The sequence below is a fragment of the Salvelinus namaycush genome, chromosome 1, assembly GCF_016432855.1.
Source record: "Salvelinus namaycush isolate Seneca chromosome 1, SaNama_1.0, whole genome shotgun sequence".
NCBI lineage: Eukaryota > Metazoa > Chordata > Actinopteri > Salmoniformes > Salmonidae > Salvelinus > Salvelinus namaycush.
In genome coordinates, this window is record NC_052307.1 from 29,829,643 (window position 1) to 29,854,373 (window position 24,731).

At 43.2% G+C, this 24,731-nt stretch overlaps 1 protein-coding gene across 1 annotated transcript; it reads left to right on the plus strand.

Annotated features, from left to right (window-relative positions):
- On the plus strand, positions 1-17,208 carry LOC120029584 (leucyl/cystinyl aminopeptidase). Its single transcript, XM_038974899.1, has 22 exons — positions 1-393; positions 5,610-5,704; positions 5,861-6,063; positions 6,213-6,324; positions 6,438-6,695; positions 6,934-7,124; positions 7,281-7,419; positions 7,672-7,806; positions 7,957-8,077; positions 8,340-8,491; positions 8,673-8,786; positions 8,885-9,022; positions 9,136-9,267; positions 11,232-11,392; positions 11,491-11,579; positions 11,768-11,951; positions 12,286-12,442; positions 12,543-12,727; positions 13,087-13,248; positions 15,800-15,940; positions 16,107-16,188; positions 16,293-17,208. Exons 1-22 carry the CDS (start codon positions 372-374, stop codon positions 16,422-16,424), a joined length of 3,105 nt encoding a protein of 1,034 aa, XP_038830827.1. The 5' UTR covers positions 1-371; the 3' UTR covers positions 16,425-17,208.
- Positions 17,209-24,731: the final 7,523 nt, after the last annotated feature.

The following is a 24,731-nucleotide window of genomic DNA, read 5'->3' on the forward strand; positions in this document are numbered from 1 at the left end:
GAATGGGAAGCTATCATTGAAATGCATGGCGAACAGTTTGATGACAGACTATCGTTTGGACGCTTGACCATATTAATTATTTTATTCCGTAAGCTACTAACTTCACCGATTGTGACTCGTATCTATAATTCAAAAACGTTAAGGCATGGAGAGGAAAGTTGTGGCCGCTCTCTAGTGTCAGAAGTTAGCTAGCAGCCAAGCTAGCTAGCCCACTTAGCCTGGCTGTAGTCACCTGATCTGACTAGCTACTGATAGCTAGTAGCATCAGTCTTTTTGGTGGCGGAGTTTGGTCAGCAGTGGTTCCCTCGTCCTCCAGCGGGGTGTTGTTATTGGTGAAGTGAGGACAGTTCGGCTCGTCCAGATATCTTGTCATGGAGGACCCATTTGACAGTGGTAAGGAATGACATTATCCGTAGTATAAGGTGACCAGATTTCTGAAATGAAAACCGGGGACATTTTCAGTTCGGCGGTCAATATATAATTAAAATATCCAATGTTATTATCTATGAAATAAAAAAGGGGGACAATGCCTGTTTCATGTATTTAGTCTAACAGGCACACTGACAGAGAAAACGACTATATTACAGAAACACTACAGACAAGACAGAACTGTCCGATCTGAACAGCCATTCAGTGGTCCTGGTAGTCTGGGTAGAATAAGAGCATTAGAGAACATGAGCAAAATTGAAAAAACAGACAATAGTATATGTGAAATACTTAACAACATAATAAAGAAATAAGACGCCGATGAGGTTGGTAACTACATAATATACTTATACCAACCTAATCTGTATATTTCTCAGAAGAATGTATTTTATTCAGGATTGCTCTGTCTTTGGCAAGCTTCTCCATGAACTCCTGGCAGGGGAGGTTAAAGTTTGTCTTCACAATAAGCATGGCCTTGATGGTAGGAACAGTGAACCTATTTCTTGCTGCTGTCCATAGATCATTCATTTGGGAGAACACTCTCTCGACTGGTGCATTACTTCCAGGTAAGCACATGACAACAGACGCTAATCTAGCCAGGTTAGTGTGTGGGATGTCATTCTATTTGAAGTGGGTAACCACCGTGCTCCATCTCTGACTAAGCGGTGTCTCAGATGTTTTCCATTCTTCAAGCGATCCCCCCTTTAGGAACTCTTGCAGGACAGTAACCTCGTCACACAATGCATCCTCATTGATGGTCACATTGGGGCATTTTTCCTGCAGTGTGGCTGCTGCTTTCTGGATCTCTTCACGCAGAGGTTGCCTTTTTAAAAGGAGACAATGTAAATCTTTTAGATTATCTGTGTGCTTTCCCCATGCTTGCAAGTAGTTCACAGCCGTAGTGAAGAATGATTGGGATGTTTTGAGAAAGCTCTCTTTAGACATGGCTCCATTTTCCTCTAGCTCTCTCAGAAGTCCTCTGACTAAAAATGGAATGAAGTTGTCATCATGTCTTGCAGTCAATTTTGCCTCAACGTTTCTCAGAATTGCAGCGGAGTCCACAGCACAGTGGTCCTGGCCTCCAAGCATCTTGATCGTGTCACTGAATACAGTCAAGTTTCCATGGACAAAGGCCAGCCAAGTTCAGTCAGTGGATCTTCGAACATTGTTCGCAGGACAACAGGGCATTTGTCTTCAGAAATAAAAAAGGATTTCAATGGCACATACATTTTCAGCACTCTTTCTAGAGCAGGGAGCATGGATATCCAGCGAACATTGCTATGTCCTAAAATGTTATGGTACTCCTGGCCAACAAACTCACAAAAGCCCTTCAGTCTTTCTAGGAGCAAACGGAGCAAACCTGTTGGATTACAACTCAATTGCACTGACTCTCTTTATGTTTATTGGGACATTATTCTTATTGTTCAGCCTTGGCCTACACTTTGCCCTACCAAGGAAGGTGAGGAAATCCAACTCAGATTGGTTTACATTTTCTGCTGCTCGAATATCCTACTTCCTCTTGTTTTAGAGGCTAGGCCAAGCTGTGTTAGTGTTATTTACAGTCTTGACTGGAGGCTGCATTAGTTCAGTAGTTTGTTTATGTCCTAAAGACACATAAAATGTCATTTTAACTCAACTGTTTGCTTGGTCAAGCCTTTTGCTTTTGATAGGGCTCCTTGTGTGGGGTGTGTGCCCAATCTGATAAGGACCAGCATGTTCTTGCTGTAGGTTCAGTAGCACTACCCATTCTGCTGAAGCTGTCTGCTTTATGGCTCTACAGCTTTATTACTGCAAATAATGAATAAAGGGCTTCTGTTTGTTCAGATTGGAACACACACACACACACATACTGGTGGTCAATACAATCCATAATAGTCAATGGAAACACTGTTACTCAATAGACATAGACACTGCTATATTTCTCTGAGTGCTTTTGCCTAATTGAAACATGTTCCATGTACAGTTGAAGTCGGAAATTTACATACACCTTAGCCAAGTACATTTAAACTCAGTTTTTCACAATTCCTGACAATTAATCTGAGTAAAAATTCCATGTCTTAGGTCAGTTAGGATCACCATTTTATTTTAAGAATGTGAAATGTCAGAATAATAGTAGAGAGAATGATTTATTTCAGCTTTTATTTCTTTCACCACATTCCCAGTGGGTCATTAGTTTACATACACTCAATTAGTATTTTGTAGCATTGCCTATAAATTGTTTAACTTGGCTCAAATGTTTCGGGGAGCCTTCCACAAACTTCCCACAATACGTTGGGTGAATTTTGGCCCATTGCTCCTGACAGAGCTGGTGTAACTGAGTCAGGTTTGTAGGCCTCCTTGCTCGCACATGCTTTTTCAGTTCTGCCCACACATTTTCTATAGGATTGAGGTCAGGGCTTTGTGATGGCCCCTCCAATACCTTGATTTTGTGGTCCTTAAGCCATTTTGCCACAACTTTGGAAGTATGCTTGGTGTCATTGTCCATTTGGAAGACCCATTTGCGACCAAGCTTTAACTTCCTGACTGATGTTTTGAGATGTTGCTTCAATATATCCACTTAATTTGCCATCATGATGCCATCTGTTTTGTGAAGTGCACCAGTCCCTCTTGCAGCAATGCACCCCCACAACATGATGCTGCCACCCTCGTGGTTCACGGTTGGGATGGTGTTCTTTGGCTTGCAAGCCTCCCCCTTTTTCCTCCAAACATAACAATGGTCATTATGGCCAAACAGTTCTATTTTTGTTTAATCAGACCAGAGGACATTTCTCCAAAAAGTACAATCTTTGTTCTCATGTGCAGTTGCAAACCGTAGCCTGGCTTTTTTATGGCGGTTTTGGAGCAGTGGCTTCTTCCTTGCTGAGCGGCCTTTCAGGTTATGTCGATATAGGACTCGTTTTACTGTGGATATAGATACTTTTGTACCTGTTTCCTCCAGCATCTTCACAAGGTCCTTTTCTGTTGTTCTGGGATTGATTTGCACTTTTCGCACCAGCACGTGTCTCCTTCCTGAGCGGTATGATGGCTGCGTGGTCCCATGGTGTTTATACTTGCGTACTATTGTTTGTACAGATGAACGTGGTACCTTCAGGCGTTTGGAAATTGCTCCCAATGATGAACCAGACTTGTGGAGGAGGTCTACAATTGTTTTTCTGAGGTCTTGGCTGATTTCTTTTGATTTCCCCATGATGTCAAGCAAAGAGACACTGAGTTTGAAGGTAGGACTTGAAATACATCAACAGGTACACCTCCAATTGACTCATGATGTCAATTAGCCTATCAGAAGCTTCTAAAGTCATGACATAATTTTCTGGAATTTCCAGAAAATGTTTAAAGGCACAGTCAACTTAGTGTATGTAAACTTCTGACCCACTGGAATAGTGTGAATTATAAATTAAACAATCTGTCTGTAAACAATTGTTGGAAAAATTACTTGTGTAATGCACAAGTAATTTAACCGACTTGCCAAAACTATAGTTTGTTAACAAGAAATTTGTGGAGTGGTTGAAAACAAGTTTTAATGACTCCAACCTAAGTGTATGTAAACTTCCGACTTCAACTGTATGTTATTTCATTAGCCTACTTCAATTCAGAATGCACAGGGCCTACATGGAACGCCTAACTGATGGGTGAATCCTGTCTTGGACACTGTGACTGCAGTAGTATGGAAACGAAATGCCCAGAGATTATTCCTTGTTCAGGTGACACAGGTTGTTTTCACTAACACACAGCCCAGAGGAAAGGCCTCTTGCCTGGCCTTATCTGCCCTGAGGCACCAAGTATACCTGGTCTGGGCTCTGCCTGGGGTGAGTCTAGTCCCAGCACCACTATGGCCTTGTACTTTCAGTCTGTGTGGCCCTAGCTAAGTCATATAGGGTAAACAAATAAGTCTGTAGACTGTCTGTGGATCTGTCTGTTTGTTTGAAAACAGGAAGAGTCTGGTGAGATGCTGCTGACACTTTCAGTTTCTTTGCTGCGTCAGTTTGAGGTGCACTCATTTTGGTCTTAGTAACAGTTCTAAAAACAGTTACCACATTTTTAGAATGGCCTCATTTGACACACAATACTAGTTCTAACATGGAATTAAAGGTTGCTATGGTTCTTATTTTGATCTGGGTATTATTAAATATGTGCCAGCAGCATACCACCCTCTGAAGCTAAGCAGGGTTGGTCCTGGTCAGTCACTGGATGGGAGACCAGATGCTGCTGGAAGTGGTGTTGGAGGGCCGGTATGAGGCACTCTTTCCTCTGGTCTAAAAATGCCCCAGGGCAGTGATTGGGGACATTTGCCCTGTGTATGGTTCCGTCTTTCGGATGGGAAGCTAAACGGGTGTCCTGACTCTCTGTGGTCACTAAAGATCCCATGGCACTTATCGTAGGAGTAGGGGTGTTAACCCCGGTGTCCTGGCTAAATTCCCAATCTGGCCCTCATACCATCATGGCCACCTAATCATCCCCAGTTTCCAATTGGTTCATTGATCCCCTCCCACCTGTAACTATTCCCCAGGTTGTTGCTGTAAATGAGGAAGTGTTTTCAGTCAACTTACCTGGTAAAATAAATAAATATTCAGCTCCATATCAAGGCCTATTAATAGGAGCAGAACTCTCTGCAGACCACAGGACTTCTGAGTCAGGACTAGATCTGCTGCACGGAGGGATAGGATGAACTCTGATGGCTTCAGTTAGCCTTCTCCTAGTCACTCAGTCTAGGCAGCTGGGCCCTACCAACACGCATGCATGTTCTCACACAATGGAACACGCGCAATAGAACGTAGTAGGTGAATGAGATGGCTTTTTTTATAGTGTCATCGGTTATGATGATACTGGCTCTCTGTTCACTTACATGCAACACCCACTATTCACTGGAACTTCAGAGAGTGTGTGTGTGAGAGCTTTGTTTGGGCCCAGCCCTGCATTCACCCACCATTGAATCAGAACACACATAGGGGCTCAGTCCCTCTGCACAGTTTTATTACAGGTGAAAAATGGGACCCTTTACAAAGAGGCACATCGGGACATTTTTTACAGTTTGACTACTGTTGTAATTGTTGTTATTGAATTAAATAGTTGACCATTTGTCTGTTTTTCTGAGGAGATACTGGGGAGAATCAAAAGAAAGGTTTTATTGAACGTGTGTGTGTGTGTATATATTAACCTTTTTGTTTGCTTGTATGTGTAACCAGAGCGAGCGTCCCTGCCCAGGAACATGATAGAGAACAGTATGTTTGAGGAGGAACCTGATGTAGTGGACCTGGCCAAAGACTCTACAGCCTTCCCAGTAATTACATACTATACAGCACTGACATTAACCCATCCCCTCATCAGTATTCCCTTTTCTTCCAACTGTTTATGTTTTTCCAGATTTTCATATCTTGCCTTCTGTCTTTTTATTTTCTCTCTCTTCTTTCTCTTTTTTTACAACTCCCTCCTCCAGGAGTTCCCGGCATTGGACCCAGATGAGGTGGTGTACGAGCCCCGTAGCTCCCGTCTGCTGGTGCGAGGTCTGGGAGAAAACGACCTGGACGATGAGGAGGAGGACTATGAGTCGTCAGCCCGCCTACTGGGCATGTCCTTCATGAACAGAAGCTCTGCCCGCAGTCCTAGCGCCTCCCCTTACATTAGACAGGCTCCACCCAGGTTACTTTTCATATCGAAATAAACTTGATTTAAAGTGCATTTAAATAAGACAGGCACTTTACAGTAAAATAGAAACAATGAAAGAAACAATACTAAAGATATTATATTTACAGATTATTAAATAGTTTTATTTGTTGTTTTTTGGTCAGGTCATGTTCCCGCCCCTCGGCTCGTATGCTGGTGGTGGGCGTGTTCATCTTGGTACTGGTCACGTCCATGGCGATGGTTCTCTATTTCCTGCCTGGCTGTACCTTCACTAAGGTAGGTGTCTGTGCTTGCGTTTGTGTGAGTGAAGAGTGTGCGGTTACTGCATTGGCCTCCACAGCTACGGGGGGGGTGTGTGTGTGTTCACCGTGTTGATCCTCTCTCCCCAGGCTGGCTGTCCTAAGGCTAACTCCTCCACTCCTATGGAGCTGGTCTATCCTAAAAGCACCAATGGGGAGCTGTTTCCTTGGAATGAGCTACGCCTCCCAGCCAGTGTACGACCTGTAAACTACGACCTCTCCTTGACCCCTGACCTGACTTCCATGACCTTCACCGGCCGCACCATCATCAACATGATTATACAACACGACACCAAGCGCATCGTTTTGCACAGCTCCGAGATCAATATCATCAAGGCAATCTTTCAGGTAGCAATGCTATGAACATTGACTATTTAATCGGAAATGGTAATATTATTGAAAACTTAACTGTTATTGTTCTTATGTAACTTCCTTACTTGCAATGTGAAGAGAGTAAGAGTTGCTTTCCCTGGGGAGATAACTTATGTTTTACTTAGCTTAATTATGTTTCCCTTGCTAAATAATGTTTTTACCTAGTTAGATTGTTTCACCTTGTTAAATACTGTTTTTACTGTAACCCTTCCAGGTTGGAGAGGGTAAGAGTGTTGAGGTGAAGGTGTTGGAGTATAAACCATGGCAGCAGATAGCTGTCAGCTTCCCAGAGGATCTGAAGGAAGGCCAGGTGTGTGTGTTAACATTGGACTACACAGCCAGCCTTTCACACGCCTACGACGGCTTCTATAACAGCTCCTACAATGACAAGACTGGAGCCAAGAGGTATGCAAAACATTGTCCTAAAAATAACAACCTAACTCGGTGTGAATGCAGTGAGACAGTTCTTTAAGTGTGAAAACTTGAGTGTATGTTGACCTTTAGTAACCTTCAAGCCTAGTCCTTGCTCTCTGTGACTGAGTGATTCTATTCAACCCTCAGGGTCCTAGCTGCCACACAGTTTGAGCCCCAGGCAGCCAGGAAGGCCTTCCCCTGTTTTGACGAGCCTGCCTTTAAAGCCACCTTCCTGGTCAGGATCACCAGAGAACCTGAATACATCGCTCTGTCCAACATGCCCAAGGTACACTGTGTGTGTGTGTGTGTGTGTGTGTGTGTGCGCGCACTTGTGAGTTTGCGCGCAGCTGTGTATTTTTAAGTTGTAAATATACATTACAAAATGTGTTGACATGAAATTATTATTGGAGACGCTTCACATGCCAGTGTATAAAAACCATCTGTTAATGAAACTATGCACTAGTTTATGCACTAAGTCGATCTGGATAAGAGCCTTTGCTAAAATGTAAATGTAATCTAACTGTGTTGTGTTTCCCAGGCTAAGACGACTACGTTACCCAGCGGCATGCTGGAGGATGAGTTTGAGCAGACTAGTGTTAATATGAGCACCTACCTGGTGGCCTTCATCGTAGCCAACTTCACCAGCATCACTAGAAATGTATCCAATACACTGGTACGTATAGAGTCCCTGCCTCAATCTATTCACACTAGTTCTATGGCCTGCAACACACTAGAATGCAACTCTGTCTACTCTGTGCCTATCCCCCCCCCCCCCAACGTTGGTACTATTGTATTTATTCAATTTGTATGGTGTGTGTTGCAGGTGTCAGTGTACTCTGTGCCAGAGAAGGAGGAACACACACAGTATGCTCTGGACACCGCGTCCAGGTTGCTGCAGTTCTACAACACCTTATTTGACATCAACTACCCTCTGAGGAAACTGGGTGAGAGGAAAGACAGAAACATACAGACACTCAGCCCTCACACAATTAGCTCAACTGATGAACACCTTTTACATGTAGTAGTTAAATAAAGGCTAAATAAAAAATATATTTAAAAAATGAAGGCCAAAAGATGAATAAAAAAATGTGAGGGAAAAGTCTGTTTTCAATAATGTGACACAAAATACGCATTGGTATTGACCCCTCCACGTTTCTGTATCTCTCTCTCTCTACCCTTCCTCCCTTCTCTCTCCCCCTCCTCTAGACCTGGTTGCTATCCCAGACTTCCTGGCGGGAGCGATGGAGAACTGGGGTCTGATCACCTTCAGAGAGACCAGCCTTTTGGTACAAAACCAGTCCTCTCCTCTCGACAAACAACTAATCGCTAACGTCGTAGCCCACGAACTCGCTCACCAGGTGTGTAAACGATTACGCGGCGATGGAACACGTGTGTATGCACGTCAGCAGTCTTAATGCTGTTTTGACGTTTGGTTAAGAAGCGCCGCTGTTCTTATGCAGTTGCTTTAACAGTGTCTAATGCTCCTATGATACTGTTATAAAGCTGCCGTAACACTGTTCTAATGCCGCCATGTGTCAGTGGTTTGGGAACCTGGTGACGATGCGCTGGTGGAATGACCTGTGGCTCAGCGAGGGCTTCGCCACCTACTGGCAGTACGCATCTCTAATGACAGAGTTCCCACAGCTGTACCTAGTAAGTAGTACCACGTCACACGCGCGTGTAAGTGCTGTGCAAGGGGTCAATGTCGATTTAAGATGGCCGCGGTAGAATGACCTCTCTTCCGTCTCCAGGGCAATGTGTTCCTGGAGCAGCGGTTCAAAGCAATGGCCAAAGATTCTCTGAACTCCTCCCACCCAGTCTCAGTGTCGGCCCAGGTGACCACACCTGAACAGGTGTCTGAGATGTTTGACTCGATCACCTATGAGAAGGTACTTCAATTACATTATTCGCCTTTACTTACAACTTAATTGATTAGTGTAGTGAATGATATCGAGTACTATGGTCACAGCAGTGATGTGTGTGTGTGTGTGTTTGTCTCTAGGGTGCGTCCCTCCTGCTGATGTTGAACTCCACTCTGCCAGACGGTCAGTTCAGGAAAGGCCTTATCAAGTACCTGTGTCAATACAGAGGATCTAACACGGTTACTGACGACCTCTGGAACAGCATCACACAGGTAGCAGTGGTCTGTCTGAGAAAACCTGTCCCTTACATTCGTCTCTGTTTCCTGATTTTAGTTATTTTCACAGGTTCCTTATTTTGCGTCTGCAAAATTTGGTGTCGTACCCTTCCCCTTTTCACAACCATCACGCTGTATGCGTATTGTGTGTGGAGATGTCTTGTCTATTGTGTTAGTACTGCTGATGGTGATGATACTCCATCTCTCTCTGGCCCAATGTGATGAGTAATACTATTAGTAGTAGGGCTGTCCCTGACAACAACAAAAAGATTGGTCGACCGAGGAAAAAATGAAACGTGTATTTTTCCATATGTTTGAATAAAATCTACTGTATCTAGGCTACTGAGCTTGTCTGATGCTTTAAACACTGCAATTTAAAAATGAAGACACACAAATCACTAAAGAGCGAGCCAGAGATCAATATAGCCTCCTCCCGCTGATGTTGGCCTTCGCAGATTCTGCCGTTATACTTCTGAAGTTGCCGGTAACAGGCTACACCAGCCGCCGGCAACCTTTTCCGTTTTGAGTGCTACGTTATCGTACCATTTCTACTGATCTGCGTGCAAGTTATAATTTTCATATACTAATGTAAAAGTAACTTATATTGCCATTGCCAAATATAGAAATACCCTACATAAAGCCAACAAATAAAAGCATTGCAGCCCGCAGGTAGAAAATATCCCGATAAATATCTATGAATCACATTGGCAACGTGTATGGCCTGTCTACAAGTAACTTGAAACATTGTCAGCTATTAACTTGGTCTGGCCCCGATGCTCGTGCTAGTAAACTTCCGACATTGTATAAAATCTGACCATATCCTCCTGATTCCTGCTTACAAGCAAAAACTAAAGCAGGAAGTAGTAGTGACTCACTCAATGCGGAAGTGGTCAGATGACGCAACTACTAAGCTACATGACTGTTTTGCTAGCACAGGCTGGAATATGTTCCGTGATTCTTCCGATGGCATTGAGGAGTACACCACATCAGTCTCTGGCTTCATCAATAAGTGCATCGATGACGTCGTCTCCACAGTGACCGTACATACCCCAACCAGAAGCCATGGAATACAGGCAACATCCGCACTGAGCTAAGAGTAGAGCTGCCGCTTTCAAGGAGCGGGACTCTAACCCGGACGCTTAATAGAAATCCCGCTATGCCCTCCGAACCATCAAACAGGCAAAGCGTCAATACAGGACTAAGATTGAATCCCACTACACCGGCTCCGACGCTCGTCGAATGTGGCAGGGCTTGCAAACTATTACGGACTACAAAGGGAAGCACAGCTGTGAGCTGCCCAGTGACACGAACCTACCAGACGAGCTGGTAAGGCAAGCTCTCCGTAGCCGATGTGAGTAAGACCTTTTAAACGGGTCAACATTCACAAGGCCGCAGGGCCAGACGGATTACCAGGACGTGTACTCAGAGCATGCGCTGACCAACTGGCAAGTGTCATCACTGACATTTTCAACCTCTCCCTGACCGAGTCTGTAATACCAACATGTTTCAAGCAGACCACCATAGTCCCTGTGCCAAGAACACCAAGGTAACCTGCCTAAATGACTACAGACCAGTAGCACTAAAGTTGACCGGTGCAGCTCTAGCAGGGCAGAAATTTGATGAATTGACTTGTTGGTAAGGTGGCATCCTGTGACGGTGCCACGTTGAAAGTCACTAAGCTCTTCAATAAGGCCATTCTACTGCCAATGTTTGTCCATGGCTGTGTGCTCGATTTTAAACACCTGTCAGCAACGGGTTTGGCTGAAATAGCCAAATCCACTAATTTGAAGGGGTGTCCACATACTCTTGTATGTATAGTGTATTTGCCACTGCTTGACTAAAAAATGTTCTTCAACCAACAGCCTATCGATCAAACAATCGACCAGTTGATTAAATTGTGTTAGCCCTAATTAGTAGACATATATTTTTATATCATTGATTATTGTTTCTGGATGTGCCAGGCCCAAGTGCTTCCCCAGCAGGAGAGTGTGTCAGACATGATGAGAACATGGACGCTGCAGAAAGGCTTCCCATTGGTTACCGTCAGCCGCAAGGGTGGTGAGGTGACCCTCACACAGGAACACTTCCTGCTCTCCACAGACAACACCACACACACCTCCAGGTGAGATGCACGTGCGTAAGCATGCACACACATATGCGCGCGCGCGCACGCATGCACACACACACCAACCTGTTTTTTTTTTTGTGTGTCCTCCTCAGCCTGTGGCACATCCCTGTGACATACGTGAATGACAGCTGTAGCTCTGCCCCTTCCTGCAGACAGATGTTCACTCTGAGGAATAAGACAGGTATAACACAGACAACTTCTATACATTGAACTGGGTAGCTGTCATTTAGTTTGACTTAATGTTATGCATTGTCTAGTTTGTGTGTCAGGCTTGTATAGTACTTAGTGATGTTTGGCCTGCTGGTTGTATGCTCTGAGGTAAGAGCATGTTCATGTATCTGAGTGCATTGTTCTGTGTTTTCCTCTTAGCGACTCTGAAGGTGTCAGAGAGTGTGAAGTGGCTGAAGTTGAACTACATGAACACGGGCTTCTATATAGTTCACTATGGAGACGAGGGCTGGGCAGCTCTCATAGACGCTCTAAAGACTGACGTCAGCACACTCACACCCCACGACCGCGCTTCGCTCATACACAACATCTTCTCCCTGTCCAGGTCAGTGTGTGTGTGTGTGTTTGTACTGTGGCATGGTACACTCAATGGAGGATAATACTCGCTAGGTGAGATCTCTCAGAAAGATGGGATTTCATTTTTTTAGATGGTGGTCGTTGCTGTAAAAAAAAAAGAAGTGTTCTCAGTCAACCTACCTGGTAAATAATTAAGAAATGGATGAATTGGAGGCCTGTCTTCATACTCTGCCTGGACTTGTACGATTACTTTACTTGAACATGTCTATGTTAGATGTTTTGGATGCTCAACTGAACAGACAACGGACACAAATAGACTAAATTGATTCATATCTATTCATTTTTTCTCTCCCTCTTATCAGGCTGGGTCGTGTGTCCTTCCGTCAGGTTCTCAGTCTGTTGGACTATACTACCAATGAGACTGAGACTGCTCCTCTGACAGAAGCCCTATCACAGCTCAGCTCTGTCTACAGACTACTGGACAAGAGACAGGAGCTAAGACTGGTGGCCCGCATGAAGGTACACACACTAGATTGTCAGGTACCTTGTTCTGGGGCCTAGTCCCACCATTTGGGACAAACTGACTGTGCTTACGTTCTCTTTGTAATGTGTGTTCCAGGCGTACATCTTGGGTCATTTTGGCTCTCTGATGGACAGTCAGGACTGGGGAGTGGAGGAGAGTGTCTCCAGTCAGGAGCTGAGGTCAGCCCTGCTAGAGGTGGCATGTAGTCTTCGACGCCAGAACTGTACTGACCAGGCCACGGCCCTCTACGAACAGTGGACCAACTCGAACCAAACCAATCGGTACACACATGGACTGACTGAAAATTGTTCAAACGATGTAGTAAAACTAGATTATATTTTCGGTTCTGATGGGGTACAACAGTTGAACTAAGCTCATGATTTATAAGTTATATTCTTCAAGAATCAATGGCTATATATCATGAATATAAAAGGTAAAACATTTATGTATTTATCGTATATTGCCCCTTTATGGATATAAACAATGAAGACAGGCTTGCTCGTTTTAAAAAAAATATATACTTTTAGATATTTTGGCTGCCATTGTCTTCATCAGAAATGAGTAAAGCTAGTGACCTGTTCTATAGTGACCTGTTCTATAGTGATCTTGTGGTAATGTAATGATGTGTTGTCTCTTCCAGCATCCCAGGTGATCTTCAGCGAGTGGTGTTTTCTGTAGCAGCCCAGTCTGACTCTGGTTGGCTGTCTCTGCTGGACACCTACAGACTCACCACTTACGACTCGGAGAAACGCAAGATACTGCAGGCCCTCGCCTCCACACAGGACCCACGACGCATCGTATGGTGAGAGAGACTGTGTGTGTGTGTGGGGGGTGGGGTGGTCCATGGTAGAGGTCTTCACGGATCCACCTGTACCCGAATACCCGAGACCAGAATTCAAAATGGTTTCAATGGTCTGAGTCGGATGTGATATGATTGTCTCAGGTATGTGTAATTTTAACTGACTTGTCCAGAAGAACCCATACAGATCCGAACGCGACTGCTGCAGTGGAGAGAGAGAGAGAAATCGTATAATTTATGCTGCTGGTCTTTGCTTTTCACGAGAGTGGTGCTGGTTGGAAGCAATAGGCTACAGTCAGAGCCTCCGTGTGGGGAAAAAGTTAGGACATATCTAATCAATGATGGAATGGAAAGTTAAAGGAGAAGGACGGGCTACAACCCCCAAGAGCCAACAGCTAGGCTGCTACTTTATATTCTGAATGTTGCTATTTGTAACTGTAGGATGAGAAAGCGCATGCAGCTTCTATTAGCCTAGATGGTTAGTTAACCAGGTTCTCCTGGTTTGATGCAGTCAAGACAAGTACTACGTGATCATATTGGATGATAAATAACCTAGCTACAGTATGGCAGCTATTAGTCTACTATAGTGCGAGTCGGCTTGTTTGGTTGCGGTCTCTCCCTCCCTGTACACTGTGTCACCCGCACAGCACCGCCCCTGCTAGATCGTCACCTCTCTCTACCTCCTCGCCAATGTGATTAATCTCTCTAGGGTATGTGGGACGGTAGCGTCTCACCTCGTCAACAGCCAGTGAAACTGCAGGGCGCCAAATTCAAAACAGAAATCCCATAATTAAAATTCCTCAAACATACAAGTATTTTACACCATTTTAAAGATACACTTGTTGTAAATCCAGCCACAGTGTCCGATTTCAAAAAGGCTTTACGACGAAAGCACACCAAACGATTATGTTAGGTCAGAGCCAAGTCACAGAAAACACAGCCATTTTTCCACCAAAGAGAGGAGTCACAAAAAGCAGAAATAGAGATACAATTAATCACTAACCTTTGATCTTCATCAGATGACACTCATAGGACTTCATGTTACACAATACGTGTATGTTTTGTTCGGTAAAGTTCATATTTATATCCAAAAATCTGAGTTTACATTGGCGCGTTATGTTCAGTAGTTCCAAAACATCCGGGGATTTTGCAGAGAGCCACATCAATTTACAGAAATACTCATTGCTAAAAGATACAACTGTTATGCATGGAATTTTATATCCACTTCTCCCTAATGCAACCGCTGTGTCAGATTTAAAAAAAAAAAAAAAAAAAAAAAAAAAAACTTTACAGAAAAAGCACACCATGCAATAATCTGAGTACGGCGCTCAGACGACAAATCAAGCCAAACAGATATCCGCCATGTTGGAGTCAACAGAAGCCAGAAATGGCATTATAAATATTCACTTACATTTGATGATCTTCATCAGAATGCACTCCCAGGAATCCCAGTACCACAATAGATGTTTGTTTTGTTCGATGAAGTCCATCATTTATGTCCAAATAACTCCTTTTTGTTAGCGCGTTTAGCCCAGTAATCAAAATTCATGACGCGTGATCACTAGGTGCAGACGAAAAGTCTAAAAGTTCCGTTACAGTCCGTAGAAACATGTCAAACGATGTATAAAATCAATCTTTAGGATGTTTTTAACATAAATCTTCAATAATGTTCCAACCGGAGAATTCCTTTGTCTTCAGAAATGCAATGGAACGCAAGCTAACTCTCTCACCATGAACGCGCCTGGTCAGCTCGTGGCTCTCTGGCAGACCTCTGACTCATTCCCCTCTCATTCGCCCCCACTTCACAGTAGAAGCCTCAAACAAGGTTCTAAAGACTGTTGACATCTAGTGGAAGCCTTAGGAAGTGCAATATGACCCCATTTCCACTATCTTGGATAAGCAAATAGTTGAAAAACTACAAACCTCAGATTTCCCACTTCCTGGTTGGATTTTTTCTCAAGTTTTTGCCTGCCATATGAGTTCTGTTATACTCATAGACATCATTCAAACAGTTTTATAAACTTCAGAGTGTTTTCTATCCAAATCTACTAATAATATGCATATCCTAGCATCTGGGCCTGAGTAGCAGGCAGTTTACTCTGGGCACGCTTTTCATCCGGACATGAAAATACTGCCCCCTACCCAAGAGAGGTTAGTCAGCTCTGGGTTAGTAAAGTAGCTTAAAAATTGACTTTTCTGCTGCTTCCCTCAATCGGATCGGGTCTGGATCCGACGAGGTCTAAACGGAACAGATCTAGTTGTCCTCGGGTCCGTTCGGAACGGGTCTGTATATTAAAAAAATTAATTCATGCATATTGGGTCCGGATTGGAATTCCCCAGGTCCATTTCAGAACAGGTCCATCTTTTTGGACCAGTGAAGGCCTCTAGTCCATGGTACTTAATCAATCAATATACAGACAATTAACTGGCCAACTTAACCTCTACCCAGAGGTTGTGCGGAGCGTCACACAGTTGTAATTAAGCTGTGCCCAGATATGTTTGTAGCGGTCTGTGGTGTGTGTCTCTGCAACACTCAAAACACATCCTCCTTCAGGATTCTGAGTGCGGTGCTCGAGGGAGGGATTATCCACACCCAGGAGCTGCCATTGGTCATCAGCACTGTGAGCGACGGCTTCGCTGGCCACTTGTTCGTCTGGGACTTTGTCAAAGAGAGCTGGGACAGGATCATAGAGAAGTGAGTGCCCCTAAAGAATAAGATCAATTATACGTTTACACACTTACACCGTCAACATACAGAAATAGATGCAAAACCAATACAGTTTCCCAATCAGAATCTATGGCCCTGTTTTGATTGCATGATATGGAGAAGTGGCCTGTTTTAATTGGCTGTGTGTGTGTAGGTTTCCAGTGGGGTCCTATCCCATCCAGAGCATCATCAAGTCCACCACCTCCCAGTTCTCTACTCAGACACACCTGGAGGAAGTGAGCTTACACCTCAGAACCATGCTGACTGTATATCATGTCTGTGAATCAGATGCGTAGAGCGTGTGAGTCCTCTTCTCTCATGTTAACTCTTGTCTGTGTAGGTCCAGGGTTTCTTCTCCAGTCTGAAGGGGCGGGGCTCTCAGATGCGTAGCGTCCAGGAGGCTTTAGAGACCATCAGACTGAACCAGCACTGGATGGACAGGAACCTCGCAACACTTAGAGACTGGCTCTAACATGGCCGCTTGGCAACTGTATCCCTCGACAACCCGTTCTGGGGACCGTGTTGGCATGGCAACAGCAGCTTTTGCACTGTCGTAGGGCTTGTCTCAAATGATCTCATATTCCCCTTTTTGTTACTACTTTTTTAACTACTTTTCGCTAGGGATGGGCACGGTTAATCGAATATCCGGATATACGGACAGACATTAGTATTCGATGACTTGAGTGTTCATTTATGGAAGAATCAAAATTAGAAGCTTTTTTTTTTATCAATGGAAAAAGCTTTGTCTAAATTAAATGAAGCAAGGCAACAGTAAACATGTTGTCCCCCACAAATGATGCAGAAATCTAAATGGCAGAAAATCCATCATGGCGGACCTTATTGTCTTTGTGAGGAGAGGAACCTCTGTACCGAATGTCATGACATTAGGTCAAACGGGTGAGGGGCGTGACCTTTCAAAGTTTGCATTTTCAATCTCGTTATAGCGCCACCATCTGGCCATAACTGTAATTTTGTAAATGCCGTATCTCTATGGCAATACGCATTATTCACCCAAGTTTCGTCAATCGGGCCAGTGCTATCTGAAATATTGCGTGTAAAGACAGATCGGGGAGGACAATTATACTTGGGACATTTTTACCTACAAGGATATACAGATAACTGCCAAAATAAAGGACACACCTACATAGTGTCTTAATCTCTCTAGGGGACGTGAGACGTTAGCGTTCCACCTCTTCAACAGCCAGTGAAAGTGCAGGGCGCCAAATTCAAAACAACAGAAATCCCATAATTAAAATTCCTCAAACATACATGTATTTTACACCATTTTAAAGATACACTTGTTGTAAATCCAGCCACAGTGTCCGATTTCAAAAAAGCTTTACGATGAAAGCAAACCAAACGATTATGTTAGGTGAGTGCCTATTCACAGAATAACACAGCCATTTTTCCAGCCAAAGAGAGGATTCACAAAAAGCAGAAATATAGATAAAATGAATCACTAACCTTTGATGATCTTCATCAGATGACACTCATAGGACTTCATGTTACACAATACGTGTATGTTTTGTTCGGTAAAGTTCATATTTATATCCAAAAATCTGAGTTTACATTGGCGCGTTATGTTCAGTAGTTCCAAAACATCCTTTGATTTTGCAGAGAGCCACATCAATTTACAGGAATACTCATAATAAACATTGCTAAAAGATACAACAGTTATGCATGGCATTTTAGATGCACTTCTACTTAATGCAACCGCTGTGTCAGATTTCAAAAAAGCTTTACGGAAAAAGAAAACCATGCAATAATCTGAGTCGGCGCTCAGAGCCCAATCAAGACACAAATATAGCCGCCATATTATGCAGTCAACAGAAGTCAGAAGTAACACTATAAACATTCACTTACCTTTGATGATCTTCATCAGAATGCACTCCCAGGAATCCCAGTTCCAGAATAAATGTTCGCTTTGTTCAATAATGTCCATAATTTGTCCAAATTCCTCCTTGTTGTTCTAGCGTTCAGTACACTTTCCAAACTCACGACGCGCGGGCAGGTCCAGCAGAAAGTATGGACGAAAAGTTAAAAAAGTTATATTACAGTCTGTAAAAACATGACAAACGAAGTATTTAATCAATATTTAGGATGTTGTTAACATAATTCTTCAATAATGTTCCAACCGGAGTATTCCTGTGTCTTCAGAATTGCGATGGAACAGAGCTCGCTCTCACGTGAATGCCCATGGTCAGAGCATGTTCAGGTCATGGCAGACCTGACTCATTCCTCTCTCCTTCGGCCCCACTAAACAGTAGAGGCATCAGACAAGATTCTAACGACTGTTGACATCTAGTGGAAGCCTTAGGAAGTGCAACGTTACCAATATCCCACTGTATCTTCAATAGGAGCTGAGTTGAAAATCGACCAACCTCAAATTTCTCACTTCCTGGTTGGATTTTTTCTCAGGTTTTTGCCTGCCTGATGAGTTCTGTTATACTCATTCAAACAGTTTTAGAAACTTCAGAGTGTTTTCTATCCAAATCTACTAATAATATGCATATTCTAGCTTTTATGGCTTTGTAGCAGGCCGTTTACTCTGGGCATGCTTTTCATCCGGACGTGAAAATACTGCCCCTACCCCAAAGAAGGTAATAGGGTGTTGGGCCACCACGAGCCGCCAGAACAGCTTCAATGCGCTTTGGCATAGATTCTACAAGTGTCTGGAACTCTATTGGAGGGAAGCGACACCATTCTTCCGTGAGAAATTCCATAATTTGGGGTTTTGTTGATGGTGGTGGAAAACACTGTCTCATGCAACGCTCCAGAATCTCCCATAAGTGTTCAAGAACGGGTGACTGACCCACCCACCCACACTCTTTCAACCCCCTATGCTCCTTTGAGACCGCTCTTTCAAAGTAACAGATCTCTGCTAGCCATGGTAGCCAAAATAATGGGCAACTGGGCATTTGTATACATGACTCTAAGCATGATGGGATGTTAAATGCTTAATTAACTCAGGAACCACACCTGTGGAAGCACCTGCTTTTTAATATACTTTGAATCCCTCATTTACTCAAGTGTTTCCTTTGTGTTGGCAGTTACCTATACCATGACATTTGAAATTCTTAATTTAATAAAACAACATTTTGAATGTAGCTAGTTTTTATAACATTGTGTTGCGCTACTGCTGCACATTTAGGCCTACAGGCATGCTATTTTTCCCACTTCAAATAGCGATTTACAGGCACTCATCTTACTGAGTTTCCACAATACCTGACAGATCATTGAAAAACACTCACCAGAAAACCTTTTTGTAACAGAATCAGTTCCATCTTGGTGAAAATCAGACTTCTCTTTCGCTGTTGCTGTTCGCCAACCTCCTGGAGGAAAGCAGCATGCCTGCTGTTTACCTCTGCCATGTGCATTTTCGTCATTCTGATTGGTCGGCAGTCAATATCCGGATATCCGAAAAAGTATCATGATATATTATTTGAATAGTAAAATAATTTCAAAGGCCCATCCCTACTTTTCGCAATGATCAGAAGTAGTGCACTTTACTGTATAGGGAACATGGTGTTATTTTTAGGCTTGTCCTATGAGTTTATTTAGTAGTATTTAGCTCAGGGTGAACTCAAATTCCTCTCTCTATGCTGTTGAGCAAACTTCACCTACAGCTTTCACCACAACACCATGCCTGGATACAGCAGCCTGTACTTTCTTTCAAACTCGACGTGCTTCACATTGTATGGAGGTAACTCGCCCCTTCCGCCACCACATAGTGTATGTGTAGCAGCCACCTGAGAAATAAGGAAAGGAAGAGAACATGCTGTGTGTCATCAACGCTGGCCACGTGTCATCAGTATGCGTCACCTGTGAAACTCATGGTGCAGTGACTAACTGCTCTCTCAGGCCCTGGCCCTGACACCAACCTCCTCATGACTGTCCTACTGACTGTGAGCAGTGGGGGAGATGGGAGAATGTCTGTTGAAGGCCAGAGTTGGGCTACAGAGCTGATACACAATGCAAAGGGGTTAGGTGACAGTGTAGACAGCATGCTACCCAGGCTTCAGCCAGAACATGTACAGCTACCAGTTACATGTTGAAGGAACATGAAAATACCTTCTCACTGTTTAGATGCTCCCAAAGTTCTACTGTACCACATTTCCACCACTAGGTCTTTTATTTAGACCTCAAGAAATATTGGTCGGATAGTGGAAACGTTGCTGAAACGTTGTTTGATGAATCTTGAAGTATCTAACCCCCCCAGCACTCCCTGTGAGCACTTCTTCTGTTGATGTAAATTTATTTGTTACATTTTGACAGTTAAAGGAAAACTCCACCCAAAAATGATATTTTGGTATTTATTTCATTAGTCCATTGTTGATATAGTCCCAAAACCGCTTTTCTACTTTTCCTTTGCATATGAGGCAATCTGTGTACAGAATATTTCACTCTCACAATGCTTGTAAAGATGTAATTATTATTACTCCTATCTCTACCTTGCTTTTTGCTTGTCATATTTTGTGTGAGCAGATCTCTCACTTTTTCACGTTTTTTAAGTTTGGTTTCTGTTGTGTGTGTGTGTATATAGTGTGTACAGAGTGATAACACGTAGACATAAGAGTCCCGGTCAAATGCTTTTAATGGTTTTGTTTTTACTAAACAATGACGTATACTGATTTTTAATGTTGGCTCACTTCAATGCCTCATGTTCGAATATGGCAGGGTTTCCCAAACTCTGCCCCCCCCCCCCCCCCCCCCTCAAAAAAGGGTGAATATTTTGGTTAAATTACAGGGTTGCCTGATTATGTCTCTGTCTTTTCCATTAAAGGACTTGACAGTGAGCGACCCAACAGTGTTGCGTCTGTAGAGCTGGGTAGAGTCGTTTTCTATGCCGTGTCTGTAGTCCAACCAAGTGGATAATCAGAAAGTAATTTCACCAGTTTAAGTTCTGTGATTGGTTAGCCTGGCTCAGTCAGGGCTAGGTTACGTTGTCTCACTGTGTGTGAGGTTTAAGGTATTGAGTTCTGTATGGTAGCCTTGTTGTTGACGTAATTGTTTCAGCCTCCCAGCTGGCTCTGTTAGAAGTTCCCTGTAGGAACAGATCTAGGGCCAGTTACCCCCACCAAAGCCAATGAAGACCTTAACCAAACATGGAGCTGACCTTGGATCAGTGTTTAGGGGCATCTTCATGCTACCTCCGCTCTGCTACAGCAGCACTAGCTCCAGTGGTCACCCACTGAATGTCCTGAAGGAACTCTTCTATTACAAAACAGCATGACCAATGACTGAGTGTCTAGCTAGCTCCTCTTCTATTTAGATTAGCCTCAGATGTCTGTATGTCTCCTGTTGGTACTGGCTCATTCTGAAGGAGGATTTACTTCCCTGTCTCACTCTGAATGTTATGTCATGTTGAAAACATTGGGAAAAAACAGGTCATATTGGTGGTTATATTATTTTTTATTTCACCAGGTAAGTTGACTGAACACAGTCTCATTTCCAGCAATGACCTGGGGAATAGTTACAGGGGGGATGAATGAGCCAATTGATAGCACTATGAAATCAAATATGTTAGCTTTGGTGCAGAATTGTGAATCATTGTTGATTTTTAGATGTTAATCATTCACTCACCAGAAAACAGCCCGTACTGTACTTCAGAGCTCAGGGAGATATGTTAGAAACTGTTAACTCTTCACTGAACCTAACTCTTCACTGAACCTACTGCCATAAGGCCTACCTAACACTGCCACAAAGATGACATAACATGTTATAACCCGTCATCATTACAATCTCATGAAAACGCCCTTTTCCACTACCATAACTCAAACTATTATTTAGGTTTGTTAGATTTGATATCAAGTTAATTAGCCAAAGCCTACATAATGACTGCTTGTTTTCTATGTCATTCTTACGACAGTGTTATAATGCCTCATGACAGACGGTTTAGGTGAAGTGTTAGTGTATGAAGACCCAGATGGAGGTGGCATGTCGCCAGGCTGTAGCCTGTCTCTAGATTATGATTCTATGTTAGTGTATTCCTATGCCAAGCCCACCTTGATTGTTGCTCATTTTAAACTTTTTTTTGCACTGGGGTTGAATGATGCTGAAAAATGTAAGGCTCTTCATGCCATGAAAAAAAAATATATGAATAAAAATGTTTTATGGACTTTCATTGCTCTGTGTTTTGTGTTCAGCAGGTCAAGTGTTCGCTTGGGATTTATCCAAATGTGCTACAGATAGGAATGTAATGTAGACTATACACAAGGCTAGAGTTTAGTACTGTATGGTTAATTACACAACTAGACCACCAGAGGCTGCTCTTTCCCCCCTCTCCCTGTCTTCAGTCTTGCTCGTCATATTTGTGAGGTGGAGGGCTCATTTTAATACACAATAGATAATTTGTCTTATCATTCCTTTTCCCCACCACGAAAACACAATCTTTAAGATTATTTCTGTCATGTTTGTACTCCAGACATACACAACTGCACCACCTATCGCACCTTCACAAAAAACATGAAGACATGGCTAAAGGCCAATCCGACTTGAACATAATCTCTAGCTGTGTATTTCTGCTTTCCATGTGTGTAGTTTGATGTGTGGAAACTGTAAAGGATGCTTTTGTTCTCTTTTTAACAAAAATATATGCCTTATAGAAATAGGACATGTTAATCACAAAACATAGCGTGACTGCTGAATAACAAGAAAACAGGAACTGAGCGGTGTAGTCACCAACTCAGCTCAAACTTCACAACAAACACTTCCGGATATCTGGATCCTGTGTGCTGTGAGGCTGGGACAAGCTTGGGCACCACCGATAGGCTAGCAAGTTTAAACCACGCTAAGCCTCTACTGTGATAGGCCAACTCTGGAACTACCTCTGTCCCAGTATAAAGGAAAATGTCTGTACTATTCTAGTCTGTTCCCTGCTTTACCCTGCGTGGTGATACAGTGAACCCGTATATACGAAAATTGCATTTACCATTCTGAGCTTATGTTAAATAAAAATACTTAAGGTATATTCGGTGACTTTGAATCACATTTTATCCTGATACCAGATTCGATTGACGCAACCTTTCACAAAACACTGTTGCTTTTGTGCTATTGCTGTCAGCATGCTACGTGTTGCTTGTCCTATGTTGCTCTGCATGTGCTCACTACTCATTGTTTGTCTGTATTGTAATTGTTTTTAATAACCTTCTCAGGGACTGCAGTTGAAAATTAGCCGGGTAGCTAAAACCGGCACATTTACTGAAACGTTGATTCATTTGCACTGTCCCTGTAAAAATAAAATCAATCAATTCCTGTCATACACTGGAAATGGGACTGTGTAAAAAATTCACCACCCCGTTCACGAAAATTGTTCGCTCCTACAGAGCGGTGGGTTGCTATATAAAACAGGCAGACAGGCATTGTTACTGTTCATTTGAACGTTAGGTTACTCGTTTTGCCCATTCTACGCGGCTTTGAGCGTGGTATTATCATTGGTGCCATGCGCGCCGTTCACAGAAACGGCCAGCCTCCTTTTCACGCACGATAGTGTCTAGGGTTTACTGAGAATGGTGCGACAAACAAAACATCCAGTCAGCGGCAGTTGTGGGTGAAAACAGCTCGTTGAGAGGTCGAAGGAGAATGGCAAGAATTGTGCAAGCTAACAGGCAGGCCACAAACAGGAAAATAACTGCGCAAAACGGCATCTCGGAACGCACAACTCATCGATCCTTGTCACGGATGGGCTATTGCAGGAGGATACCACAGCGGGTTCCACTCCTATCAGTTAAGAACAAGCAGCTCCAGTTGGCACACGATCACCAACACTAGACAATTGAGTGGAAAAACATTGCCTGGTCCAACGAATCCTGGTTCCTTTTGCGTCATGCTGATGGCAGAGTCAGCATTTGACATAAGCAGTATGAGTCCATGGCCCCATCCTGCCTGGTGTCAACAGTACAGGCTGGTGGTGTAATGGTGTGGGGATTGTTTTCCTGGCACACTTTAGGCCCCCTTATTTCAACTCAATAATGTTACCATGCCCAAATAATTCAGGCTGTTCTGGAGGCAAAGGGGGTTCTGTGTATATCCACAGAAAGTAAAAACACTACTTAAAGTTGGCCCCAAAGTAACATTACTCTACATCTGCAAACCAGAATGTTATTACTCGGCTGTACATGGTAACGACAGACATTTTTATTTACAGTACCTTTGGAAAGTATTCAGACCCCTTGAGTTTTTCCACATTTTATTAGGTTACAGCCATACTCAAACGTATTTAAATAGTATTTTCCCCCTCAATCTACACACATCTAAAAACAGGTTTTTACATTTTTGCTAATTTATTACAAATGTTTTATTTAACCAGGTAGGCTATCTGGCCAAGATAAAGCATAGCAATTCGACACATACAACAACACAGAGTTACACATGGAATAAACAAAACAGTCAATAATACAGTAGAACAAAAGAAAACAAAAAGTCTATATACAGTGAGTGCAAATGGGGTAAGAAAGGGGAGTTAAGGCAATAAATAGGCCACGGTGGCGAAGTAATTACAATATAGCAATTAAAACACTGGAATGGTAGATGTGCAGAAGATGAATGTGCAAGTAGAGATACTGGAGGGCAAAGGAGCAAGATAAATAAATACAGTATGGGGATGAGGTAGGTAGATAGATGGGCTGTTTACAGATGGGCTATGTACAGGTGCAGTGATCTGTGAGCTGCTCTGACAGCTGGTGCTTAAAGCTAGTGAGGGAGATATGAGTCTCCAGCTTCAGTGATTTTTGCAGTTCGTTCCAGTCATTGGCAGCAGAGAACTGGAAGGAAAGACGAC

Excerpts from the sequence above, each read along its gene's own strand:
- LOC120029584 (XM_038974899.1), top strand. The coding sequence starts at position 372 with ATGGAGGACCCATTTGACAGTG. Across the intron at positions 11,393-11,490 it reads AACACCACACACACCTCCAG|CCTGTGGCACATCCCTGTGA; the intron begins GTGAGATGCACG and ends TGTCCTCCTCAG. Across the intron at positions 13,249-15,799 it reads GACCCACGACGCATCGTATG|GATTCTGAGTGCGGTGCTCG; the intron begins GTGAGAGAGACT and ends ATCCTCCTTCAG.